The sequence below is a fragment of the Rhineura floridana genome, chromosome 8, assembly GCF_030035675.1.
Source record: "Rhineura floridana isolate rRhiFlo1 chromosome 8, rRhiFlo1.hap2, whole genome shotgun sequence".
Lineage (NCBI taxonomy): Eukaryota > Metazoa > Chordata > Lepidosauria > Squamata > Rhineuridae > Rhineura > Rhineura floridana.
The window spans coordinates 109,391,149-109,413,631 of NC_084487.1; the positions used below are offsets into that span (position 1 = coordinate 109,391,149).

At 40.4% G+C, this 22,483-nt stretch overlaps 1 protein-coding gene across 2 annotated transcripts in view; it reads left to right on the forward strand.

Annotated features, from left to right (window-relative positions):
- COG5 (component of oligomeric golgi complex 5) overlaps positions 1–22,483 on the forward strand; it is a 241,367-nt gene that overhangs the window by 180,661 nt on the left and 38,223 nt on the right. For both annotated transcript variants that reach the window (XM_061640367.1, XM_061640368.1), the window contains exons 15-18: positions 1,937–2,047; positions 4,170–4,232; positions 13,605–13,708; positions 15,414–15,651. In XM_061640367.1, coding sequence (XP_061496351.1) covers positions 1,937–2,047; positions 4,170–4,232; positions 13,605–13,708; positions 15,414–15,651 — 516 coding nt within the window. The remainder of the gene's footprint in view (positions 1–1,936; positions 2,048–4,169; positions 4,233–13,604; positions 13,709–15,413; positions 15,652–22,483) is intronic.

Consider the following 22,483-nt stretch of genomic DNA (forward strand, 5'->3'; position numbering starts at 1 on the left):
CACCCAATCTCCTCCCCCTTCCTCTCTGCTCCTTCCCTTGGTCAGTTTCACCTCTCTTAAGCATGATTGCACAGGAGTAAATACCACTGAACTCAATAAACATGCAAACGGTCAAACCTGCCCTCCCCTCTTCCCCTCTCCTGCCTCCTCCCCTTCCCCTCTCCTGCCTCCTCCCCTTCCCCTCTCCTGCCTCCTCCCCTTCCCCTCTCCTGCCTCCTCCCTTTCCCCTCTCCTCCCTCCCTCCTCCTCTTCCTTCTCCCCCATGGTCAATTTCACCTATCCTAAGCATGATTGCAGGGGAGAAAATCCCACTGAACTCAACAAGCATGCAAATGATCAAACCTAGCTTTCCCCTTCCTCTCCCCCCTCTCTCCTTCCCCTCTCCACATGTTATGACCAGTTACCAAATTATTCCAAGCTACACAGGAAGTGGACTGTAAAAGACCAACCCAAATTGTGTTGGCATTTTTACAAATTTGTAGGGCAGTCCAATATCTCAGAGTCTCCTGCTCCCCTGGTGCATTCACTATAGCTGCCCAATTTCCCTGCTTTTTAAAGTTTGATAGAAATATCTGCTGGCTACAGGTACATTCTTAAACCACAAGGGATTTTTGCCTATTAGTGAAAAAATGGCTCACAAATTTAGTGAACATCTCTTGCTCTCTTTTAAAAACGTATACCCCGCCTAATTTTCAGACAAAACATTGCAGCTTTCAATTCTAAACATGAAACAACATCATAGTCAGGCTAAATCAGGTTGAAGTGGTGGTCCCTGAAAGGATGCTGCTGCCGGAAAGTACAGAGCCCGATTTATGGTTGAGTAGATTTTCTTCTTCTTTATCTGACAGAGGTCCTAAGGGTTCTAGCTCTTAACTGTACTGTGTGTCATCTGCATCACTGTGTGCTCTGCTCACTTCTAAAATATGTTTTCTACTGGAGCAATGTAGGGAATAGATGGAATCAACATTCCTGAAGGTGACAGACCTCTGAGGGAGATACTTTCTGTCAGTATTTAATTCCCACCTGAAGGAACAGGTTTATGTTCATAAGAACTGACAAACATTTTTTAGAAAGGAGAGACTGGGTTTGAGATATTGAGAGGGAGAGAGATTTCTTCATTATGGTTGTATTTTTAGATTGGAATATTATTTGCCATCTGATATATCGCTATGCATATCTTTGAAATAGCATTAAGTAATGCTTTTATTTACTAAAGATTAATTCAGAATTTGTCCTTAAGTTTTAATGTGGCTGTGATTTTTGCTGGTGATCTATTAATTGGATGGGACAGTGAGCTGATCCATTGCCCAGGGTGGGGAATGCTTGAGTCCATTTTTTAATTGTGGCAGTCTTGCCTAATGCCTACTTCTCATGTTTTCCTGTTAACTAGATAAATTTCCTGAGGCGCATCCAGGCCTGAATACCTGTGGAGATATATTGTTGAATTGGGTAGCTTCACACTCCCAAGATTGTAGATGCCATTTTTCTTTCTGCTGGCGCTATCATAGAGGGATGGTTCAGCCCAAAGTGTAATAATGTTTTGCATTCATCACGTTTCTGTCTAAGAAAATCCTCTGGCTCCTGGGTAGTCCTTGAGAGGCTTTCAAAGTGCTGCAGTCCCAGGATCTGTTGGAGAGCCCGTCACTTGTTTTCATTATTCAGATAATAATTTTGTGCACCTGTGTAGCTCCTGAGAATAATCCCATGTTAAGAAAATGTGAGGCAAGAAACAACCCTACAGGTTAAAATGCATGATGCTATCTCTGAAAAATCAATTTCAGGACTTTTTTTTTTAAAGCTGGGAACTAAGACTATATTAAATGTAACCTAATTTTCCCGCTCAGTCTCTCATTCCATTTTAAGGGACAGAATTTTATGTATTTGCATTAGTGTGCTTAAAATAAATAATTTGCATTGGTTGTATCCTTTATTACAGCTGTCAACGCAAGGAGAGGCCAGCCAGGTGATTGGGCCATTAACAGAAGGTCAAAGAAGAAATGTGGCTGTAGTGAATTTACTGTACAGGTTACACCAGTCAGTGCTAAAAGTAAGTGCCAAGTATATTTTAAAAGTACTCATTGTTAGGATGTGGGTTTACTTCTTCATAAATCCTGAACTGAACTGGAGAGAATGCATAAACACTTCTAAAATGGTTTCAGTGAACATTGGACTAGAGCCCAATTTTCTCTCTCTCTCTCTCTCTCTCTCTCTCTCTCTCTCTCCCTCCCTCTCTCTCCCTCTCTCTCCCTCTCTCTCCCTCTCTCTCCCTCTCTCTCCCTCTCTCTCCCTCTCTCTCCCTCTCTCTCCCTCTCTCTCCCTCTCCCTCCCTCTCTCTCCCTCTCCCTCCCTCTCTCTCCCTCTCCCTCCCTCTCTCTCCCTCTCCCTCTCTCTCCCTCTCCCTCTCCCTCTCTCTCTCCCCTCTCCCTCTCCCTCTCCCTCTCCCTCTCCCTCTCCCTCTCTCCCCTCTCCCTCTCCCTCTCTCCCCTCTCCCTCTCCCTCTCCCTCTCTCCCCTCTCCCTCTCCCTCTCCCTCTCCCTCTCCCTCTCCCTCTCCCTCTCCCTCTCTCTCTCCCTCTCTCTCTCCCTCCCTCCCTCCCTCCCTCCCTCTCTCCCTCTCTCCCTCTCTCCCTCTCTCCCTCTCTCCCTCTCTCTCTCTCTCCCTCTCTCCCTCTCTCCCTCTCTCTCTCTCTCTCTCTCTCTCTCTCTCAATGGAGTTGAACAGAGTATATATTCTTGAATTCATTTGCCTGAATTATGGAGTGTGTATAATATAAAAACCCACTTAGGGCTTTAGATGAGTAGTCATATGAGTTTAGATCCAAAGAGTTACTATAGGTGTGCCCAAGCATTTAGCCATGCTCCGTGACATTTTGGGTTCGTATCACTCTTAGACAGCAGCCCCACGTGCCATATGACAAATTGGATTGGAAAGTTTTGGGAGTGCTTTGCCCTATAGTACCCTTTCCCTAACCTCATGCCCTCCAGCTGTTGTGGACTACAATTCTAATCAGCCCCAGGCAATTTGACCAAAGATCAAGGATGATGGGAGTTGCAGACTACACCATTTGGATGGCATCAGGTTGGGGAAGGTTGTCCTATGACATTACAGCAGGTTTTTGAAAAGCACAAGCCCAGAGCCCCCATGAGTGTCCAGAACAAGCTGGATTTCTTTTCAAATATCAACTATAGTGTTTAGTTTAGAAGCCATATCCTAAAAACAAAATCAGATATTTTTATCTCACAGAGTGTGGTGTAGTGGTTAAGGTGTTGGACTACGGCCTGGGAGACCAGGGTTCGAATCCCCACATAGCCATGAAGCTCACTGGGTGACCTTGGGCCAGTTACTGCCTCTCAGCCTCATGAAACCCTATTCATAGGGTCGCCATAAGTTGAAATCGACTTGAAGGCAGTACATTTACATTTAGTTATGTCGTTAAGAATTCTACATTGCATTGTTAACAGATGTAAACATTGCAGAATGTAAATATTCTCATGAGTTTGGTATTACTGATTTCTGAGCGCTTGAATTAATGTTTTTATATAAAAACGTGTCTTAAAATGAAATTTGAAAAAAAGAAATTGCTAGCACCCTGCTGAATGTGAATGCTGAACAAGTTAGAAATAGTTACGGAGGAACAGATGGGTTTTTGTGTGTCACATGATGTTGGCTCCATAGCTGTCAACAGGGGAAGATATGAAAGCATTTAGGAATTGGATTTTTTAGTTCTGCATTTAAAAACCATGACAGTCCAAGAGGATCAATGTAATTAACCATGTTTTGTTCCATTTTATGTAAAGATGAACTGCATTATTTTTATCATGCAGTTAGTTACCCATGCGCAAATATGTGTAGAAAATGTTTGTGACTTTCATTATCAGCAGAGAATGCAGAGATTCTAGGACGACATTGTGACATCCTACTTGCTGGATTATTCTCTGGGGATCTGAAATCATATCAGCAGGAAGGCCGTACATTTCCCATGTCCTCATGCTTGATCCCTGCAGAGTCTGATCTAGAGAGAGGAGGCCCAAGACCAATATTTGCTGGCACCCAGAGCATGGGTAGGGTGTGGCCCAGTGTTGCCACCATGTAAAGAGAGTAGTGGTAAATAAGAGTTAGCTTCACCAGGGTCTCAATTTAGGATTAAATGTTTCTGCATATTTTTTTAGGTAGTATCCAGCCAAACTGCATTTCCAGCAGCTTCAGAGGAAACTATTAGCATAGCCTTGAAGGTAAGTGACTATTATAAAGTCACAGATTTGAAACCTGCTGTTTTTTCCACACTTAAAAATAAGCCACATTCATTAGCTTGTGATATTTGTAGTGGTGTCCTGTGGGACTAAGTTAAGGAAAACCTATCCATTCATAGTTTTTGTTTTTAGATAATTTGTGGTATGTGTTTGGTGAGGATGAATGAGCTAAATGCATAACATATAGCATTGGCTCTTACACAGTACTGATAGCAAGGCAGAGGAAAACTGCCTACCTTCTTCCTACCACTCACCATTAAAAACAATGATTTCTCTTCCCTGGTGCTTTCTTTTTTAAAGTTTAGCTCCTCTTTGGAGACAGCTTTCCATTCCCTTTCTTCAGTGGTCTGCCAAATCTTCTGTTTTGCAGTGGGTGAGGGTGGGATGCAAGGCAAATCACACAATCCTGTTATTCGCCTGCTCTTTTGAAGTTTATTGAGATGCATAAAGCTTAGACATAGTGAGCCTTATTGCCCCTGAATGCCTTGATCTTTAATTGCATGTTATTAACCATAAGGAAATAGTGAAATATATTGGTCTGCACTCCTTTCCAGGACAAGCAAAGTCAAAGGCAATTGGTTTCAAACAATGTTGTTTGCATAATTTTAAAACAACCTCATTTGAAAGCAAGCATATTCAAATGGTGGAATTGTGCATGCCTAATTATTTTGTTTGGTTGGATCCAAGGGTGCCCTTCCTTTTGTAGAAAGAGATTTTCTGTGAATGAAAGGGTTTTGATCTGTCAGAGGTTCCTGTTATTGGGAGAGGACAGGCAATATTCACCAATTTGTCCTCTCTCCTGCAGCCAGCCCAGGGTGGGGTGACAAGTGGGATGAGTAGTAATGTAGTTATTGATTGGGAATGGAGGTGGGAATAATAATAATAATAATAAAATTTTATTTCTAGGCCGTCTATCTGGCCAAATTAACAGCCACTCTAGGCGGCGTACATAGACTAAAATATAACATAGAGTAAAATATAACATATAATACTAAACAAAACCCCAGTAGTCTATAGACATCCCGAGCAGCAGGTTCACGCACACATACACACACACGGTCTTTGGCCCCTTCAGCAGTTGCTGCTTTTGTAGCTGGAGAGAGACAGGGCCCCGCCCTTCCAGGCCAGGTGGAAATCAGCCAGAAATGCAGGGAGCAGGTCTTGCAGAAACTCACACAGGTAGATGGTCAGTAAGTGGATGGGGGCGAAATGGTGTCAGAAACATGGTAGTTTGATGGAAATTGGGGCTGGCAACTAACTGGGTGGGTAAGGGTATTTTCTGACGGGATTGCAGTTGGAAAGTAAGTAAGTGGCTGGGTGGGAACTAGGGTAAACTTTAGACTAGTGGAGGGTGATTGCACTTACAAGATCTGAACAGGGTGGTTCATGACAGATGCTTTTGAAGGTCACTGATTCATAGGGTCGCCATAAGTCGTAATTGACTTGAAGGCACATAACAACAACAAAAACTCCTTGATAGGGTGAAATGACCACAGTATATGTGCAAATTCAAATACAATTGTGGTTGGAACTTCATAGTACAATCTGCTTTCTATCTCACATGTCTTCCTTCTGTTATTTGGGCCAATTGCAGGTGTTGCCACCACTCACCATATGCTCAGAGGCACGTCATCAAATTCTTCCAAGCCACACAGGAAGCACATTGGACTGTGAAAGACCAACCCAAATAGTGTTTGCATTTTTACAAATTTGTAGGCCAGTACAATATCTCAGAGAGGAGGTGTGGTCTCTTGCTCCCCAGGCACATTCACTATGGCTGGCCAATTTCCCCTGCTTTTTAAAGTTTGGTGGAAAGAAATGCAGCTATAGGTATGATCTTAAACTGAAGGTCTTTTGATTACAGTAATACCTCGCATTAACGTACTCAATGGGACCAGAGCGAGTACGTAAACCGAAAATGTCCTTAAAGTGAAGCACTACCTTTTAAAACTTTTTTTACCTCTCCTTCATGCGGAGCCTCAAAGCCCCACGCTAAAGCCTCTGCTGCTGCGCCTCTCAGCTAATCGCAATCGCGCCTCCCAGCTGATTTGCAGTGGCGTGATCGGGTCTATTTCCACCCCCACGTGCTAAAGCCTCTGCTGCTGCACTGCCGCGCCTCTCCCTAACCCTAACCCTGTAAGTGGTTTGCTAGCTGTGTTTCTGGAGAAATACAGGCATATGGAGCATGTACGTTATAGCGAGGCGACGTTAAGTGAAGCGACGTTAAGCGGGGTATGCCTGTATAGCATTTCGTTCCTTCCACTAAGATATGTAAAAATAAAATATATAAAAAAGAGTAAACCTGCAGATGGATGATGAATGCAAAACCGCTCAGATACTGCAGTTTATATAAAGCTCTCAAAACAGTTGTTCCTTTTTAACTAAAGAATTTCTCCTATTATAAGACCCCATCTGCACTGCACATTTAAAGCAGTATTATAACACTTTAAGAAAAGCAAGATGGCGGCGGTGTAACAGCAGCTGTCCCTCTAGCCTCGCATGAGACTTCTAACTCTTCTCAAGCTTTAATGAGTAAGTTTACTCTGTTTCTCCGCCTTAACTCAAGCTCTAAGTCTCAACATTTTAGCTGCTGAACTGTGTATAAGTGGGCTGTCTTCCAGTTCCTTTTATCTAATGCTGCTTTCTACGAAGTCTAAACACCTTTTTATCAGCTGCCGCTGTTACAAGCCTTTTGAATAACTTTTGAGACAGTTTTTTCTTTTGACCCGTCATACATTTTATACTTCATACGTTATCTTTTTAGCTGCAGACAGAATGTAACTAAAGGGATTTCCAAACATTATCTGCCAAAACTTAGGAGATAACTTACTGCCTAAATTAAAATGGCAGTGACAAGAAGCCAAAGGAAAATATTAGGAGCCCCTTTACAACCCAGGGATATGAAAATAAAGCAAACAAAACAAAACTACAAGAAAAAGAAAAAAATCAAAGCCAAACCTCGGACTCCAATATCGATGCATCCATATTCTCAATCTGACATCCAATGCTCACAACAGCAATTCTTCCCAAATTTAAAGGGACAACAACATATTACTCAGTTCTTTGCCTCTTTAAAACCTGAGAATTCATCAAAGAACATTTCTCCTGAACCCACAGTGAACCACGATTGGTCCATCTCACACTTCTCTTTTAAAGTCCCTACTGACTACAATAAAAACGCTTCAACTCCTCTAACCCTCGCTGAAGAAATCGCTATAGCGGAATCTTCGGCCGGAAAAAATTACGCCCCTCTAGACGAATTCAGCTGTCCCTACAACGCACCTCTGGACACTCGAATAGCTGACTCTAAGCATCTTATGCAGAAATCGGCGGAACCTCTGTTACGTGCTATTGATAATCTGCCCCTGAACATGACGCTGAAATCTCCACGCATCTTTGCGAAGCCTGCAAGTCATGACATGTCGAAGACGGATTCCTTACCCGGGGAGGCAGGAAACCTTTTGCCCCCCAACCCAACCGGTGCAGCTGAACTTTTAAACGAATTCATCCCTACTCTGCTAGGCTGCCTCTTTATGATTGCCCTCGACTTGGATTCTATTAATTCATCTTTATTTGAATCTAACCATTTGCTATCCCTGTTGGCCAAAACCTCTCCTAATCAGGAACATGTCCCTCCAGATGCTCATTTGCTCTCTCTCTCTACTTCTCAGTCAGATTGTAAACAAGTGACTCCAGGAAACAACAAGCGTGGCGCAAAATCTAAGAAACGCAGACATCACATTCCGCAGCCACCTAAGAAAAAAAATCCATTAACGTGAAGAATTACAAACATCTACCTGGCAGAAAAATGAACTTTAATAAGTTATTTACTCTTTTGGAGCAAAGTGCAACTGCAAAGCCTATAGGGAAAATAAATAAAAAATTTCCTATGGCAAAAACCTTGGAACCTACTCACTGCACCAGTGCGCCATGGAACAATCCCGTGAGTACGTCTAACGCTGATACTTCCTCTCCACAACAATGCAACGATTTGCTTCCAGAAAACTGTTCGTTATCTTCAGTCGCCTTCGACCCATCATCATCTTTTCAGAAGAAGGCAAACTTTTTTATTGAACTCCCCCAAGATCCATGGGCTGAAGTCCTTTCAAGACCCAAAAGAGATCTTACAAATAAGACTGACCATTGGAATTTAGTTCTGGATCCTCTACAGCTAATATTTGAAAACTTTCCAAAACCTCCAGGATTACTCCCCCAACCTGCATGAATTCATCAATTCTGTAACCTATTCAGATCAAAATTGCCTCTATCAATAACAGATATATTTAATGTTAAATACCTATTTTTCAATGGCCATAAAGCACGTTCCTTAATTCGCTTTTCTTCTTGTGATATACCTCGTAAATTTCTCTCTATTAGACCATCACTACCTGATTTAGGAATAACTATCCATAGATATTTTGAAAACAAAGCATCCCCAGAACCTCTAATTATCACCAGACTCCCCCCCCTTTCACACCCTAATTACTTGCAGATACACAACCCTCTTATCACTTTTGTCCCTGCCTCCTCTTCGCTGGTACCTAGTTCTAATGGTATGCCGCCACCAAGCTCACCTCTTTTGCCGCCGACATCTCATAATTTGTTTACCGAAGAAGAGTTACTACTTATTGAAACCTTTAACTCTTTGCCGGCCCCAAATCAGAATGAGATATTGGAGCGCCTTGAACAACTGAAACTCCATCTTATTAAGCTCAAGAAAAGAGATTTAACCCATAAGCTCACAGAGAGCCTCAAATCTCCTGTTACTAAGGATACATTTAGGAAAACCTCAGATCCCGTACAAGTAGCTAACACCAGTGATATAGGCGTTCCAATGTCAAATTTGGAAAATATCCCCTTGACTGACCAGGCCTCCTATCAGAAAACCGCTCAGGCCATGTTGGAGAAAGATTCCTCAGCCCCAAGTATGGCACACTCTAGTTGTGAAAACTTTTTCTCTTATCAATTGGCTAAGCGTGCCAAAATTGATTCCCCTGGGTTCTGGACAAAAATGTGTTTTTTGGCTCCAGAGGAAAGGGGGTCTTTTGAGGCCCTACCCCCTTTGAACCCCCGAAATACTCCTATTCCTAACAACTCTTCGGCCCCAACTGCGAATATTCCTGAATCACAAGCACAACTTCTTTTGTGACCATCAACCCTGAATGGCTGTATAGTACAGTCTTCTCTTTTTAATGAGATCACTTCTATATGACCCATTTCTTTCCTATCCTAGAATGTCAGCGGATGGGAAAATAAACACCAAGACGCCGACTTTATAGAATTCCTAAATTACTTGACGATCATCTGCCTCCAGGAAACTTGGGCCACCAACACAGACAAAATGACCTTACCAGGTTATGTACCCTATTCAAACCCGGCGATCAAGCATTCCAGGATCGGTCGACCCAGTGGTGGCCTTACTATCTTTGCCTCCTCTGCCTTGGCAGCGGTAATTACCCAGCTCCCGCTAACACTTCCAAGCTTTATGCAGGCCCTAAGGCTACAGGGACTATGGGATGGTCCTGTGATCTGTATCAATATCTATTTACCCCCCTCATATCACCTATTCAATCAATGGGATAGGCTAGATGAGGCCCTCTCCTATATAGAGACACGGTTCCCAAATGATAAAATTCTCCTATGTGGAGACCTCAATGCCAGAATAGGTAACACCTGGCCGTTCAATACTAATACTTCCAATCAGGATCCTTTTATTCACACCCTGGTTCCACATAAGCTCCTTCAAGACTCAAAATCGAATAAACAAGGCCCTCTCCTAATAGAACTCACTTCAGCACACCTGTTGGAAATTTTAAATGGCTCTATATACGATCTATCCATGGGCTCATTTACTTTCCGGACATCACGCGGTGCAAGTTTGATTGATTACATTTTGGTCTCTCAGACGCTGCTGAAGGACATTATAGATTTTAATGTTAATCCCAGGCCTGAGAGTGACCATTTTCCTCTCCTACTTAGAATTAAGGCTCCCATGACCAGACTCTACTACCCCTCTCTCATGGAGCCAGTGGATATTGAAAAAAGAGTCTATTGGACAGATAGGAGGCATGCATCTCTTGCACTCCTATTTCAGAGTGACGCATTCCAGCTAATCTGCCAGGAGGTCTTGAATGAAACCCAAGACCCCATATCGGCATTTCAAACAGTCCTATCCCTACTTAGGCCTCTTATGACCCATAAAAGCAATGGCTACAAAAAAACCCCTCACTCGCGCGCCTGGTTTGATCAAGAATGCAGAGACGCAAAAAAAATCTCAAGAAACTTCTACACTTGTCTCTTAAATTCCCATCCCCTCAATCCCTTTTTGCTTTTAAATCAAATAAGACCTTTTATAGATCCCTCCTGCGGGGAAAAAAATCAGCTTTTGCCGATTCTAGCTGGCAGCTATTAACAAAGATGATTACTGAAAACCAAGAACGTCAGTTCTGGTCTTTAGTAAAGTCGGGACTTGGCCTCAGCTACACCTCCAACCAGGCTTTGATCTCGACTTCAACCTGGTATTCTCATTTTCTACACCTCTGTTCCTCAATTTTGTCTCCCCGTAGCATTTTACCCACGTCGGATATTACGAATATGCCGCCATGGCCTCAGTTTCACCTCAAGAAACTAAACTTCTGATTGATTCACTTAAAAATGGAAAATCCCCGGGAGAGGATTTCCTTTTACCAGAAGCTATTAAACAATTTTCTGACTGGTGGGCCCCTTTTCTGGCCCGCCTATTCACCAGAATAAATGACTCTGGCACCATCCCCGACGGTTGGAGATGTAACATAATCATTCCCATTTATAAAAAGGGTGACTCTTCCAACCCTGCTAACTTCCGGCCAATCAGCCTGTTGAACGTTGTATCCAAACTTTACGCCAAATTTCTTCTTAACAAACTAGAAGATTGGGTCCAGGCACAACAGATTTTAAATCCTGAGCAAGTCGGTTTCCATAAAGGCTCCTCTCCAATCGATCACTGCCTTACACTCCATTTTCTGGCAAAATAGTCTATCGCTGGTCCTACTCGACATCTGTATGCAGCATTTGTTGATTTGGCCGCAGCGTTCGACTCGATTGATAGGAACGCTCTATGGTATAAATTGTATCTTCTGAACATCGATCCCCACTTGCTATATCTTATCCGTACTTTATACACTAACACCTTTGCTATAGTTAGAACTCCTCACTCCGGAGCCCTCTCTCATCCGATACCAGTGGAGAGAGGCGTCAAACAAGGATGCCTCTTAGCTCCCCTGCTTTTTAATTTGTTTTTAAATGACATTATTCCTTTTCTATCTGGACCTCAATTTTTTCCCCCCTCTATTGGCCAAAGGAAAGTATCGACTCTTCTCTATGCCGACGATATGGTCCTTCTTTCCCTAGTTCCAATTGGACTTAGAAAGATGTTGAGATCCCTACAGTCCTATTGTTCTAAGGAAAAACTCAGTATTAACTATGATAAAACCAAAGTTCTAGTTTTTGGGAAAAGATTCAAAGGACATCGCTGGCAGATAGCTGACCATCAGTTAGAACAACCTTGAGAATTTAAATACCTGGGTATTTATTTCTCGGATACTCTTTCCTGGCAATATCACCGACAATATATCAAATCGCATGCGGTTAAGTCAATAGGGACAATTTTAAAATTTTCTCGATCTGTTGGGGGCAGCCAGATCCTCCCTACTTTAAAGATCTTTAAAGCAAAGATGATCCCACAAATCCTATATGGAGTAGCCGTTTGGGGTTGGGATTATAATATCGTAACAGACCTGGAAACTATACAAAATAGTTTTCTCAGGCGCTTGCTATCACTCCCTGTGGGAACATCTGCTGCGATGACTCAAATTGAGACGGGCTCCCCGCCACTGATGGCTTTCATACATTTTACCCTTCTGAAATTTCTGAGATCACTCAATGGGTCCCAGACCGGGACATTATTACAATTATGTTTTGATCACCCATTCGCTACTACCTTATGGCGCTCTAAATTAAATAAATTGTTATCAATTTACCATCTTCTAGCACAGGATTTTAACGCAATGTCAAATAACAAATCTCTACGTGAACACAAATTTCTCCACTCTATGAATCAGGATAGGCTATCCTCCATCAACTCAAAGATATCTCCCTGGTACTGGCGATTTAAGCTTGACCCCCACTGCTCTACTTATCTCCTTCAACCAATACCCCTTGTTCTTAGACGGACGTTTACAGCCCTACGTTTTTTCTTCCTACCAAATGCCGACAGGGAAGGTCGACTAGCCGGTGTTCCTAAGGCCCAAAGGAATTGTGTCTGTGGCTCACCCTTGATGGAAGACCTTCCCCATGTTCTGTTCTATTGCCCAATTTATACCCAGCCCAGAATTAGATTTCTCAGTAAATGGTTAGAAACCCCTCAGCTTTATTCACTCGATGAAAAAATCATCTTTTTAATGTCCGATCATAATTTGGAAGTAACCCACAAAGTAGCTCTTTTTGTAATAGCAGCAAGAAAACTTAGGGTCAATTACATTGCCCTACGAGATATTACATAGGCAAGTCCTCCTGCATGAGATCCCCTCTTAAATGTTTCTTTTAAATATCTTCATCTGTTTTTAAATTACTGTATATGTACTGTTTTAATTTGCATTGGCCTTTGGCCCTGCAAACAAATAAAGAACTGAACTGATAACACTTTAAATAGCCGTTACTTCCCCCAAAGAATCCTGGGAACTGTAGTTTGTTAAGGGTACTGTTGGGATACCCCAATTCTCCTCACAGAGTGACAATGCCCAGAGTGATTTAGCACTCAACCCCTCTTTCCAGGAAATTCTGGGAATTGTAGCTCTGTGAGGGAAATAGGGGTCTCCTACCATCTCTCAGCACTTTTAACAAAGTACAGTTCCCAGGATTCTTTGGGGAAGCCAAGATTGTTTAAAGTGGTATAACACTGCTTTAAATGTATAGCGCAGATGGGACCTGAATTACTCTTTTCCTGTTGGTCTTTGTTCAGTCTCTCTCTTAACACACACACATACACACGCACACACTCCAATATGCATAGTATGACATGGCACAAAACAGCACTGTTCAATATGATGATGATGATGATGATGATGATGTATATCCCACCCTTTCTCCTGAAGGAGCCCAGGGCAGCAAACATACCAACAAAGCAATTTAACCAAAAAGAAAGAAAAGCTTTCTAAAAACAGTTTAAAACATTCTAAAACACAATTGCAGTTTAAAAAATGAATTAGACAAACTTAATGATTTAATTATATGTTGAAATGCATGCAGTGTAAATATATTGTTGTCTTGTGTGGATTTTCTTTACTCATTGTTGTTCCTCCTTCGTTATCCTTGTAGACAGTCCATGATTTGATGGGAAACGCTGTGCAACCTTTATTGAACTCAGTTGGTGACTCAATAGAGGCTATTATCATCACTATGCATCAGGAAGACTTTTCTGGGTAATTGAGTCACTACCTCAATGTTGTCTTAGACATGTATATGATAGGTATACCATATAAAAAGCAGAGATTTCATTACCCCAGTGACCTTGCAGCAGAAGTACTTGCCTCAACAGCCAGCCTCTACTGTTAGTGAAGAAGGGAGCAGTAATTCTGGATGCTGAAGTGCATGCCGCTCTAACCATTTGTCTGCCTGGAAAGTAAATCTGGATAGCACTTTTTAAAATTAAATGTGAGGGGAGGATTTTAGTATGGATTTATTTTTTAGTTTCTAATATTTTCATTTGAAAGCTTTGGGATTTAAATTTACAGTAGACTGTGAAAACTGATTGGGTGCAAATTTATTTTTAAAAAATAGATGTTGGTTTATCTTTTTATGTTGATCTCTCACACAGACCCCTAGCATAAAATTAATATAGAAGCAGATGTTTGGTTGTCTCTCCTAAGTCTCTTGAAAACCTTCACTGGGTCTTTCAAACCCAGAAGGTTTTCCTTCTGTTCTAGTATGATTCTCAAATAGTCAAGAGTGTCAGCTATAAGCAGGGAGGTATCGATAGGGAGCAGGAATCCCACTTACACTTATGTTTGCGTCATACATATGGACGTGTTGGAGAAATGTTGACCTTCCCTTAAGCTGTGGCATCAGGTGAGCCTGGCCTTGCTCAGGTTTATAGTAAATCTGGTTTAAGACAACTCCAAACCAGGTGTTACAAGCTTCTGTTGAATGAACCAGGCAGCCTTACTCAGGATTATCAAAACAATGAGAGCTGTTTTTTCCAAATCTGTGTGAGTAACTTTGCTCTGCAACTTGGAGATTTGGAGGAGATATTCAGCAGTGTAATGAATCATCCTAATATAGCTTTGAGAACCCAAGTCGTGAGATTTTCTGTCCCAACTCTGCCCCATTCTTTTCCAGCTGTGATCACTCATCCTTCTCTATAAGGGAATCCAGTTGAAAATGTTGATTTTTGGAAAATGTTTTAGGTGTATTAAGTATGATTGAAATTTATATATGACCTCAACTGTTTCTAAAATGGTGCCACTTTAAACAAAATTGAACACAAAAGTGATTGCTTGGACTAGAAGACTTCTAATATAGCCTGCTGACTCACTTTACCAAATAAATTCTCTGAAATATAGATGCCATATACTTAGCTTGAAGACTGATCACTACTGTCACTTGTAACCGTGCCCTATGTCTTGGACTGGTTTTGCCCAGATTAGAAGAAAGTATAATCTGTGGTGCAGAATTAGAATCATTTAAATCAAGAGCAGATTTAGTGAGGGTTTTGAGCCAGTCTGGACTTTTTAACACTGTGACATGTAACCTCGTATGATGTGGTCTATTATTAGAGAATTATCCCAACAGCTGGACCATTTAAATTTAGGGGTTGGATTTAGAGCTTTAGGCTTCCGGCTGATTAAAATGTTCTGGAATTGTGGGTGGGGATAGGAGAATTGCCAGTAGAAGGGTGCATGTTTTTCATATCAAAACTGAGATAACCGAGAAAAAGATGTTTCAGACACAGCTTCCAGGTGCTTCAGACATGGCTTATTTTTCTTTGCTGATTATGATGCTGTAATTCATGCAGCCGTTGGACTAATCTTTCACAGGATAAGGGTAAAACACCAAAGTAACAAATGGTGTTAAGATTGATATAACCAGAAAATTAACTTTCTTTTTCCTCTTTGTTTCTTCTGATAGGTCTCTGCCCACTTCAGGAAAGCCTGATATCCCTTGTTCTCTATACATGAAAGAGTTACAGGGCTTTATAGCAAGAGTCATGAATGACTACTTCAGACACTTTGAATGTTATGACTTTGTCTATGAAAGTACTGAAGCCATTGCTCAGAGAGCAATAGAACTTTTTATTCGCAATGCCAGCCTACTAAGGCCACTGGGTGAAGGTGGGAAAATGCGTCTTGCTGCTGATTTTGCACAGGTAGGTGGATCAGTGTTAATTTTGTTTCATTGCATGCACTGAACTACACAATGAATTAGAAATGTTCTGCCTCACATGCAAACACATGCTGCTTCACTGTTCCATGTTCTCTTCTTCACTGAAAAATATCTGTATTCTTCATATTTTACAAGCAGAACCAGATCTTAATGACTATGATAAATTAGGATTAGTTAAATCTGGCTGGACGTTTTTCAGATGCCAAGATTGGAGTTTGAGAGCAGGCACCTTGAGACTTTGTCCGTTTATTGTAGAAAAGCTACCCTCTCTTTGCTTTCTCCTTTTGACAATTGTAATGTTTAGAGGGCCTCTGGGGAATACAGCTGAGAGCCAGACTCTAAGAAAGGTGTCAAGATATTGTCATAGAAGACTCCAAATGCCATATGTGTCAATTCCAGAACAGGATACAGACATGGCCAGATTCTGCAGTATTCTGATCTTTATGCAGGCCCATTTCTGCCAGCTGTGCACATCCTACACTGTGGCAGGGTCTTGGTTAACAGTTTCAGTATGCTTTCACACATTAAAAGAATGAGAGCATGCCGAATGCAGGTTCTTGTAATGGTAAAACTAGTCTTTTCATTATCTTTCCAAACACATCTTTTTATTATTCTAGTTGATTTTTATCTAAAAATGTAGCATCACCATCTTAGCACACACATCCCTTTACTGAGAGATATCTCCCACTGTGTTTACTGTAGGTATTGAATGCTCACTAGAATGAGAATGAGGTCTCTAGCAATCTCTGTGCTGCTGTTCCTTGGAAGGAAAGCTTTAAGTAAACCTGTAAATGTCTAGTTTTGAATTCTCTCTCTCTCCCTCTCTCCCTCTCCCTCTCTCCCTCTCTCTCTCCCCCTCTCTCTCTCCCTCTCTCTCTCTCTCTCTCTCTCTCTCAGCTCTCCTACTTATATTTTAACTTGCTTTGTTTTGCCTTGATTTATTTCTTCCATTTCTCAGTAGTTCTCAGTTTCACGCAAATAGAGCAGCTTTCAAGAAAACTAGCCAGGCTTAGTATTAAACATAATCATTAAAAAGTGTGATTAAAGCCATGAGTGATTCATTTATGGGAGATACTAAAATTTCTAAAAGGACTTCCCAAAATTCTAGAACCCTGAATTTTGATACACACATAGTTCAAGACATACAAATTACTAAAAAATATATAAAAATGAACATTTTATTTTACATTTATCCTTGAAACAGGGGACTTAATATGTAGCCCCAGATAGTAAAGGTACTTTCAGTACGTTTGTTTATAGATACATTTGTTTCCCATTCTATATTCTCAAAGGATTCTCAGAGACTAACAATTAAAAATAATCAGTCTTGAAAATAATAAAACACCAAAACATTAACAAACAGTATAAACGTTAACAAACCACATAAAACCAGTAGTTAATATGAAAAAAAATACATAGTAGCAGCAGTTGAAATGCTAAAGTGAAAAGGTTTTTTGGTGCTGAAAAGATAACCTTGTCCTAGTGCATGGTCTGAGGGCACACAATGTAGCTGTCTTGCTGAAGCTAAGCAGGGTCTGTTCAGAGTCTGGATGGGAGACCACCCAGGAACCCCAAGGTCACTGCCTTAAATTCCATCATGGACAAAGGTGGGATATAAAGGTACTAAATAAATACTTAATAAGGTTGGTGACAAGCAACCTTTGCTTACATTAAAGAGATCATCAAAAAATGCACAAGGCTGGACTTCCGGGAAGGGTGACTTAGCCTGTGCCTGCTTTTGAGACGGGCTCCTGCCTCAAAAGAAGCTTATTCAGATATATCAGTCAGTTTTTTCTTTTTTTTTTGACTGATTAAATTTCTCCCGGGTAGGGAGAAACGAAGAGATTAACCTCAAAGCCTATTTTTGTTGGGACGACCAGATCTCATTAATTTATGGGACGAGGTCCAGCCGACGAAGGTGGGACGGATTTTCAACAGCAAGCTCTATCTGATAAAGCGAACGTTCACCTTATCTTCTAAGAGAGAACGCACTAACAGGCAAGCACCCTTCTTTCTATATTTTTCTTTTACTTGACTTAAATTGTTGCTGTTTAAAAGAGATTTGCCAGATTGATCGGTTTTTGACATCTCACTGGGGAGCCGTAACTTCTCTCTGCTACGCACTAATTAATAGCTTATCTCTGTTTTTGTTGCAAAAAGCTGTCCTGGATTTGCATTCTAAAGATATACACAGAAGAGGGATTTCTATTCCAGATTTTTATTTTGAAAAATATTATACTGTTTTGAGACTACTCTCTTTTTGGTCTATTTTATTTTGACGAATCTGTTTCTTGACGATTGCCATTAATTGTTTCGATCCTGGGAACTGCATTTTGTTTACTTAACTATTGGAGAGATAAGGCTGTCTGCTCTGTTTATACTGTGATGTCACCAAGTTTGGAGTATTAACCCAATTGTTGCTGAAATAAGAAGTGGTTTTCCTATATTTTTCTTTTAAAATGGCAATTAAGAAAGTGGCTGAGAATCTGGAAATAACTATGTTTCAGAAAATAATGGATGAGATTGAGATAATGAAAATTGAATTGAGTAAAATGAAGCAGGAGATTAAAGATATAAGGGTCCCTGTGAGAGAGGTGACCCTGGAAGGGGTCCCTGTGAGAGAGGAGACCCCGGAGATTGGAACAGGGGTCCCTGTGAGAGAGGAGACCCTGGAGACTGGAATAGGGGTCCCTGTGAGAGAGGAGATCCCGGAGATTGGAACAAACGTGGAACAGGAACAAGATTTGGAGTCTATGGACTTTAGAAATAAAATCTATTGTTTGGAACTCAATGTTATCTCTGAAGAAATTAATGAAGATTCTAGAGATAAAGTTATCAATGGCATGGATTATCTTCTGGACTGGAATGATGTGATGGAGCCCAACATAGAGAAAATCTATGGAATTAACTGCAGCCATGTGACAATGGAAAAACTTTTAAGAGATGACCCAGTGTATTTTGAAAAAAAGAACAGAGATATGATTTTACAGCAGTATTTCAGCAACCTATTCAGAATGGATGGCAAGAAAATATTTGGGATAGAGGTAATTCCCATCAGACTCTTACTATATGACTATGGCTTTGACAGCAAGATTATTATGGAATACTGATAATGGAAGATTGGATATTGAAATTACTGGACTTAACAAGACTACTGAAGATGGAAGATGGAAAATGGAACTAATAGAGATAATAGAACAATGGCTACTGAAATTACTGAACCTAACAGATTCTGATGTGATGGATTAATTGAAATGTTTATTTTGACTATGGTTATGACAATAAGATTATCATAATTAGTAATGAGATGGATTAATCGATATGCTTATCTGGAAAAAAAAATTGATAGATATATTTCTTAAAGAATTGAAACCTCTCTTTGACTTTTTGTGGAAAGAATAAAGTAATGTTTATGAGATTTGATGATTAAGTAAGATAACTACTGGAGGAAAGTGATTTTATAATATGACTTAAGAGACAGGATTGTTATATATTATAGACTTATAACTGATTTGATCTTTGACAAATGGGAAGTCAATATTTTACTCTTTATTTTTTATTTTTGTTTTTTTTTCTTTTTTTCTTTTTGTTTAACTATTTTTGATTTTGTTTTTTGTCTTTGAATGTTTTATGATTTTGTTTTGTATGTTTTATGAAAATCTGAATAAAAATTATTGAAAAAAAAAAAAAATGCACAAGGCTCACTGATTATTATACAAGTGTGGGTTGCAAGATCAATCTGTTAGGGCCTTAAATATTTGTTTTTGGAATTTGAAAGTCTGTGGACTAATAATAAAATTGAATTTGAAGTAGAAAAGTGTGAAATGGAGATCCTTAGAAATGGTTGGACAGGATGTTTATCCACAAATGATTAAAGTACTTCCAGGTTGTATAAATAGCCCAAGGCAACCCTAATCACTGGGAAATGTGGCTGTTTTTACATCTAAAACATGAACATTTGTAAAGGTATGAGCTTGAAAAATATGGGAAAAGTGAAAAGAATTGCTTGAGCTAAACACATGGCTGAGTTTTCAAAATTCAGGTCTGGCCTGGAAAGGTACTCCAAAATGACATTTTCTTGACATTTATACATACCGTGGCATCATCTGGGAATTGTTGTACTTTATGACCTACTCATTATGAAGAGCTTTGTTGCTGTATAACAAAGCCAAGTGCACTAAGGTTACAGTAATTTGGAGTATTTTAGGTTGCATTAGGTTGGAAGTCATATTTTGCCCTTTAAATGCTATGTAGCTCTGTATGATTTAAGAGACTGCAATATGAACATGATAGAGTCAGAAACTGATGAAGAAGAGGAGGGAAACAAATAATTTTTCAGTATCTGACACACACAAAAATACTCCTTAAGGCTGCAATCCAATACATGTCTACTCAGAAGTAAGCTCCATTGGGTTCAATGGGACTTATTCCCAAGTAAGTGTGTGTTGGATTGCAGCCTAATAGTTGCGAACTTACTATTTCAAAATTAGACACATGTTAAACTAGGAGAGTAGTAATTGCATCTCCATTGACTGGAATAATATACAAAAGGTATCCACTCTTCATATGTCAAAGCACAAAAGATTAACCCAGGTGGTTAGGAGAATATATATATTGTTACTTAGGGTAGAATAAATTATAGATAAAGTACTTGGTGGTACAATTTTCTTCCTAAGGGCAAGTAAAAGAACTCTGGTATGTGGAGGAGATGCTAGTTGTTTATGAATGTATCATCATCAACAATGTTGTTTTTGTTGTTGTTGACAAATGTCTTGACCTGTGAATAAATGAATAAGCTAAATAGGTTTTTGTTTCTTGATATATTTTAAATTTGGCAGTAAAAGCAGCTTTATTGTGGTATTCATTCCAATCTAGCTGAATGTGGTATTCTTTATGTGATAATAACTGTGGCATCAGTTTTCCTTTTCCATGACTTCATTCCAGTGGGAAGGAATGGGGTCTTCCCATTTGATTGCAAGCCCACAATCCTAGCTGGACAATTTTTGGGTGAGAAGAACCTATGCAGTTGGCTCTGCCTATGTGGTGCTGGGCCTTTGAACATTACAGCGGGACTGTGGAAGTACAGGTCTCACACCACTGCCAAAGTTCAGGGTTGTATTCAAGTAAGTCCTACTCAGAGTAGACCCACTGATATTAAGTTAGGTTGCCATCCAGTACACACTTGCCTGGGAATATGTCCCACTGAACCCAATGGAGCTTATTTCTGAGCAGAGATGTATTGGATTGCAGCCTTGGTCATGCTTCTTGACTTCAGTGGGTCTACTTTGAGTAGGACTAGCATTGGATACTACTATTTGTTTTTATCTTTAGAAAAGTGAAAGAAGGGGAAATACTTGAGTGAGCTTACAAAGAAAATTAATATGCAATGTAAATACCATATAAGGGTGATATTCTAGAGCCTGAGTGCAGCTGTTCTGTTCTATCATATTCAAGATCTAATACTCATCAGATGTTCTGCATTAATCAGTTTCCATTTATGAAGCCAGGGTGGTGGTGGTGATTCTTCCAGTCCCTGTAAAAAACACTGTAGCTGACTGACTACATAAGATGTTATAAATGTTTTGCATTTTGAATCTTCTTTTCTCTCCATGCCTGATGTGATTTTTTCCCTTTCTCTCATTTCCTGCTACTGCTTCTCAGTTCCTGCCTTTGCTGCTTGTTTCTTGGGCCTCATTCTTCCAATCTCTTGGTTGTGATGCTGGTCCCCTGACTCCCCGCTTGAGACCTGGTCTTTTTTTTCTTGGATCTTGCTATATTCTGAATGTCTGGTTCTTATTTGTCTCTTGCATAACTGGCCTTTAACCCGCTCAAGCACACTTAAGTTAACTCCAGTGGCTTCCTTTCTGTCACATGCTGACGTGTATTCTTAACCCAGCTTCTGTACAGTTTAGTTAAGTAACAAGCTTATATGCACAGCCCTCTTCAGGCATTATGAACAAGAGTCAGAAAACACATGATAGAGGTTGTAGGACAAGTGTGCTAGCTCCACCCCACATCACCATTTTCTTGTGTGAGAAAGCCTTTTATATCCATGGAGACTCCCCATGCACTTTGGAATCCTGATCTAGTGATAAAAATGGTGTCTGAGCGGGGCAGTGCTAGTATACTTATTCCCCCATGATGCCTCATGTTTCTTACCAACATCTGAAGAGGGTCAATGGTGATGACAATGAGGGACATCAATCACTGAATTATATAAAATTTAGAAAGAGTTTGTGGAGCTAGGTGCTAATATTTTCTTTTAAATTACTATAAATATTTACCTTTTTTGATGGAGGCTGAGTATTAGGAAGGAGTGTTGAGGTGATACAGTCACAGGTACTAGATAAGGTTCAAATCTTCCCTTTCCCCCTTGAAGCTAGACTATGCTAGACTTAATTTCTTATTGTTGTGTGTTGACAGAAACTATTGTGCAAAATGACAAAAAACCCAGAGTTAAAGTAAACGCACTATGCAATCCTATATACTCAGAAATAAGTCCCCTTGGGTTAGATTTGCAGCCTTCATGCTTCAGATTTCTCTGGTGAGCAAATATATTTCTGGTATATAATGTTAAAAGTAATTCGGCATTTGAAAAGCATACTTTCCAAACTTTCCTTCTGTCATTTCTCTATGCCGTGTGCTGCAACAGTGGCAGATAGGCCCAGTGGCAATCACGTAGTGGGCCAGCGGGAGCAGAGCTGCAATGCTGCAGTAAGGGTCCCCAACCAGCTGGAAAAATAATGGCCTTTAAAAAAAACAGATTGCTGCCGGAAAGTTTTAGGATAAATGGAGGCCAAAGCCAGTTTGTGGGA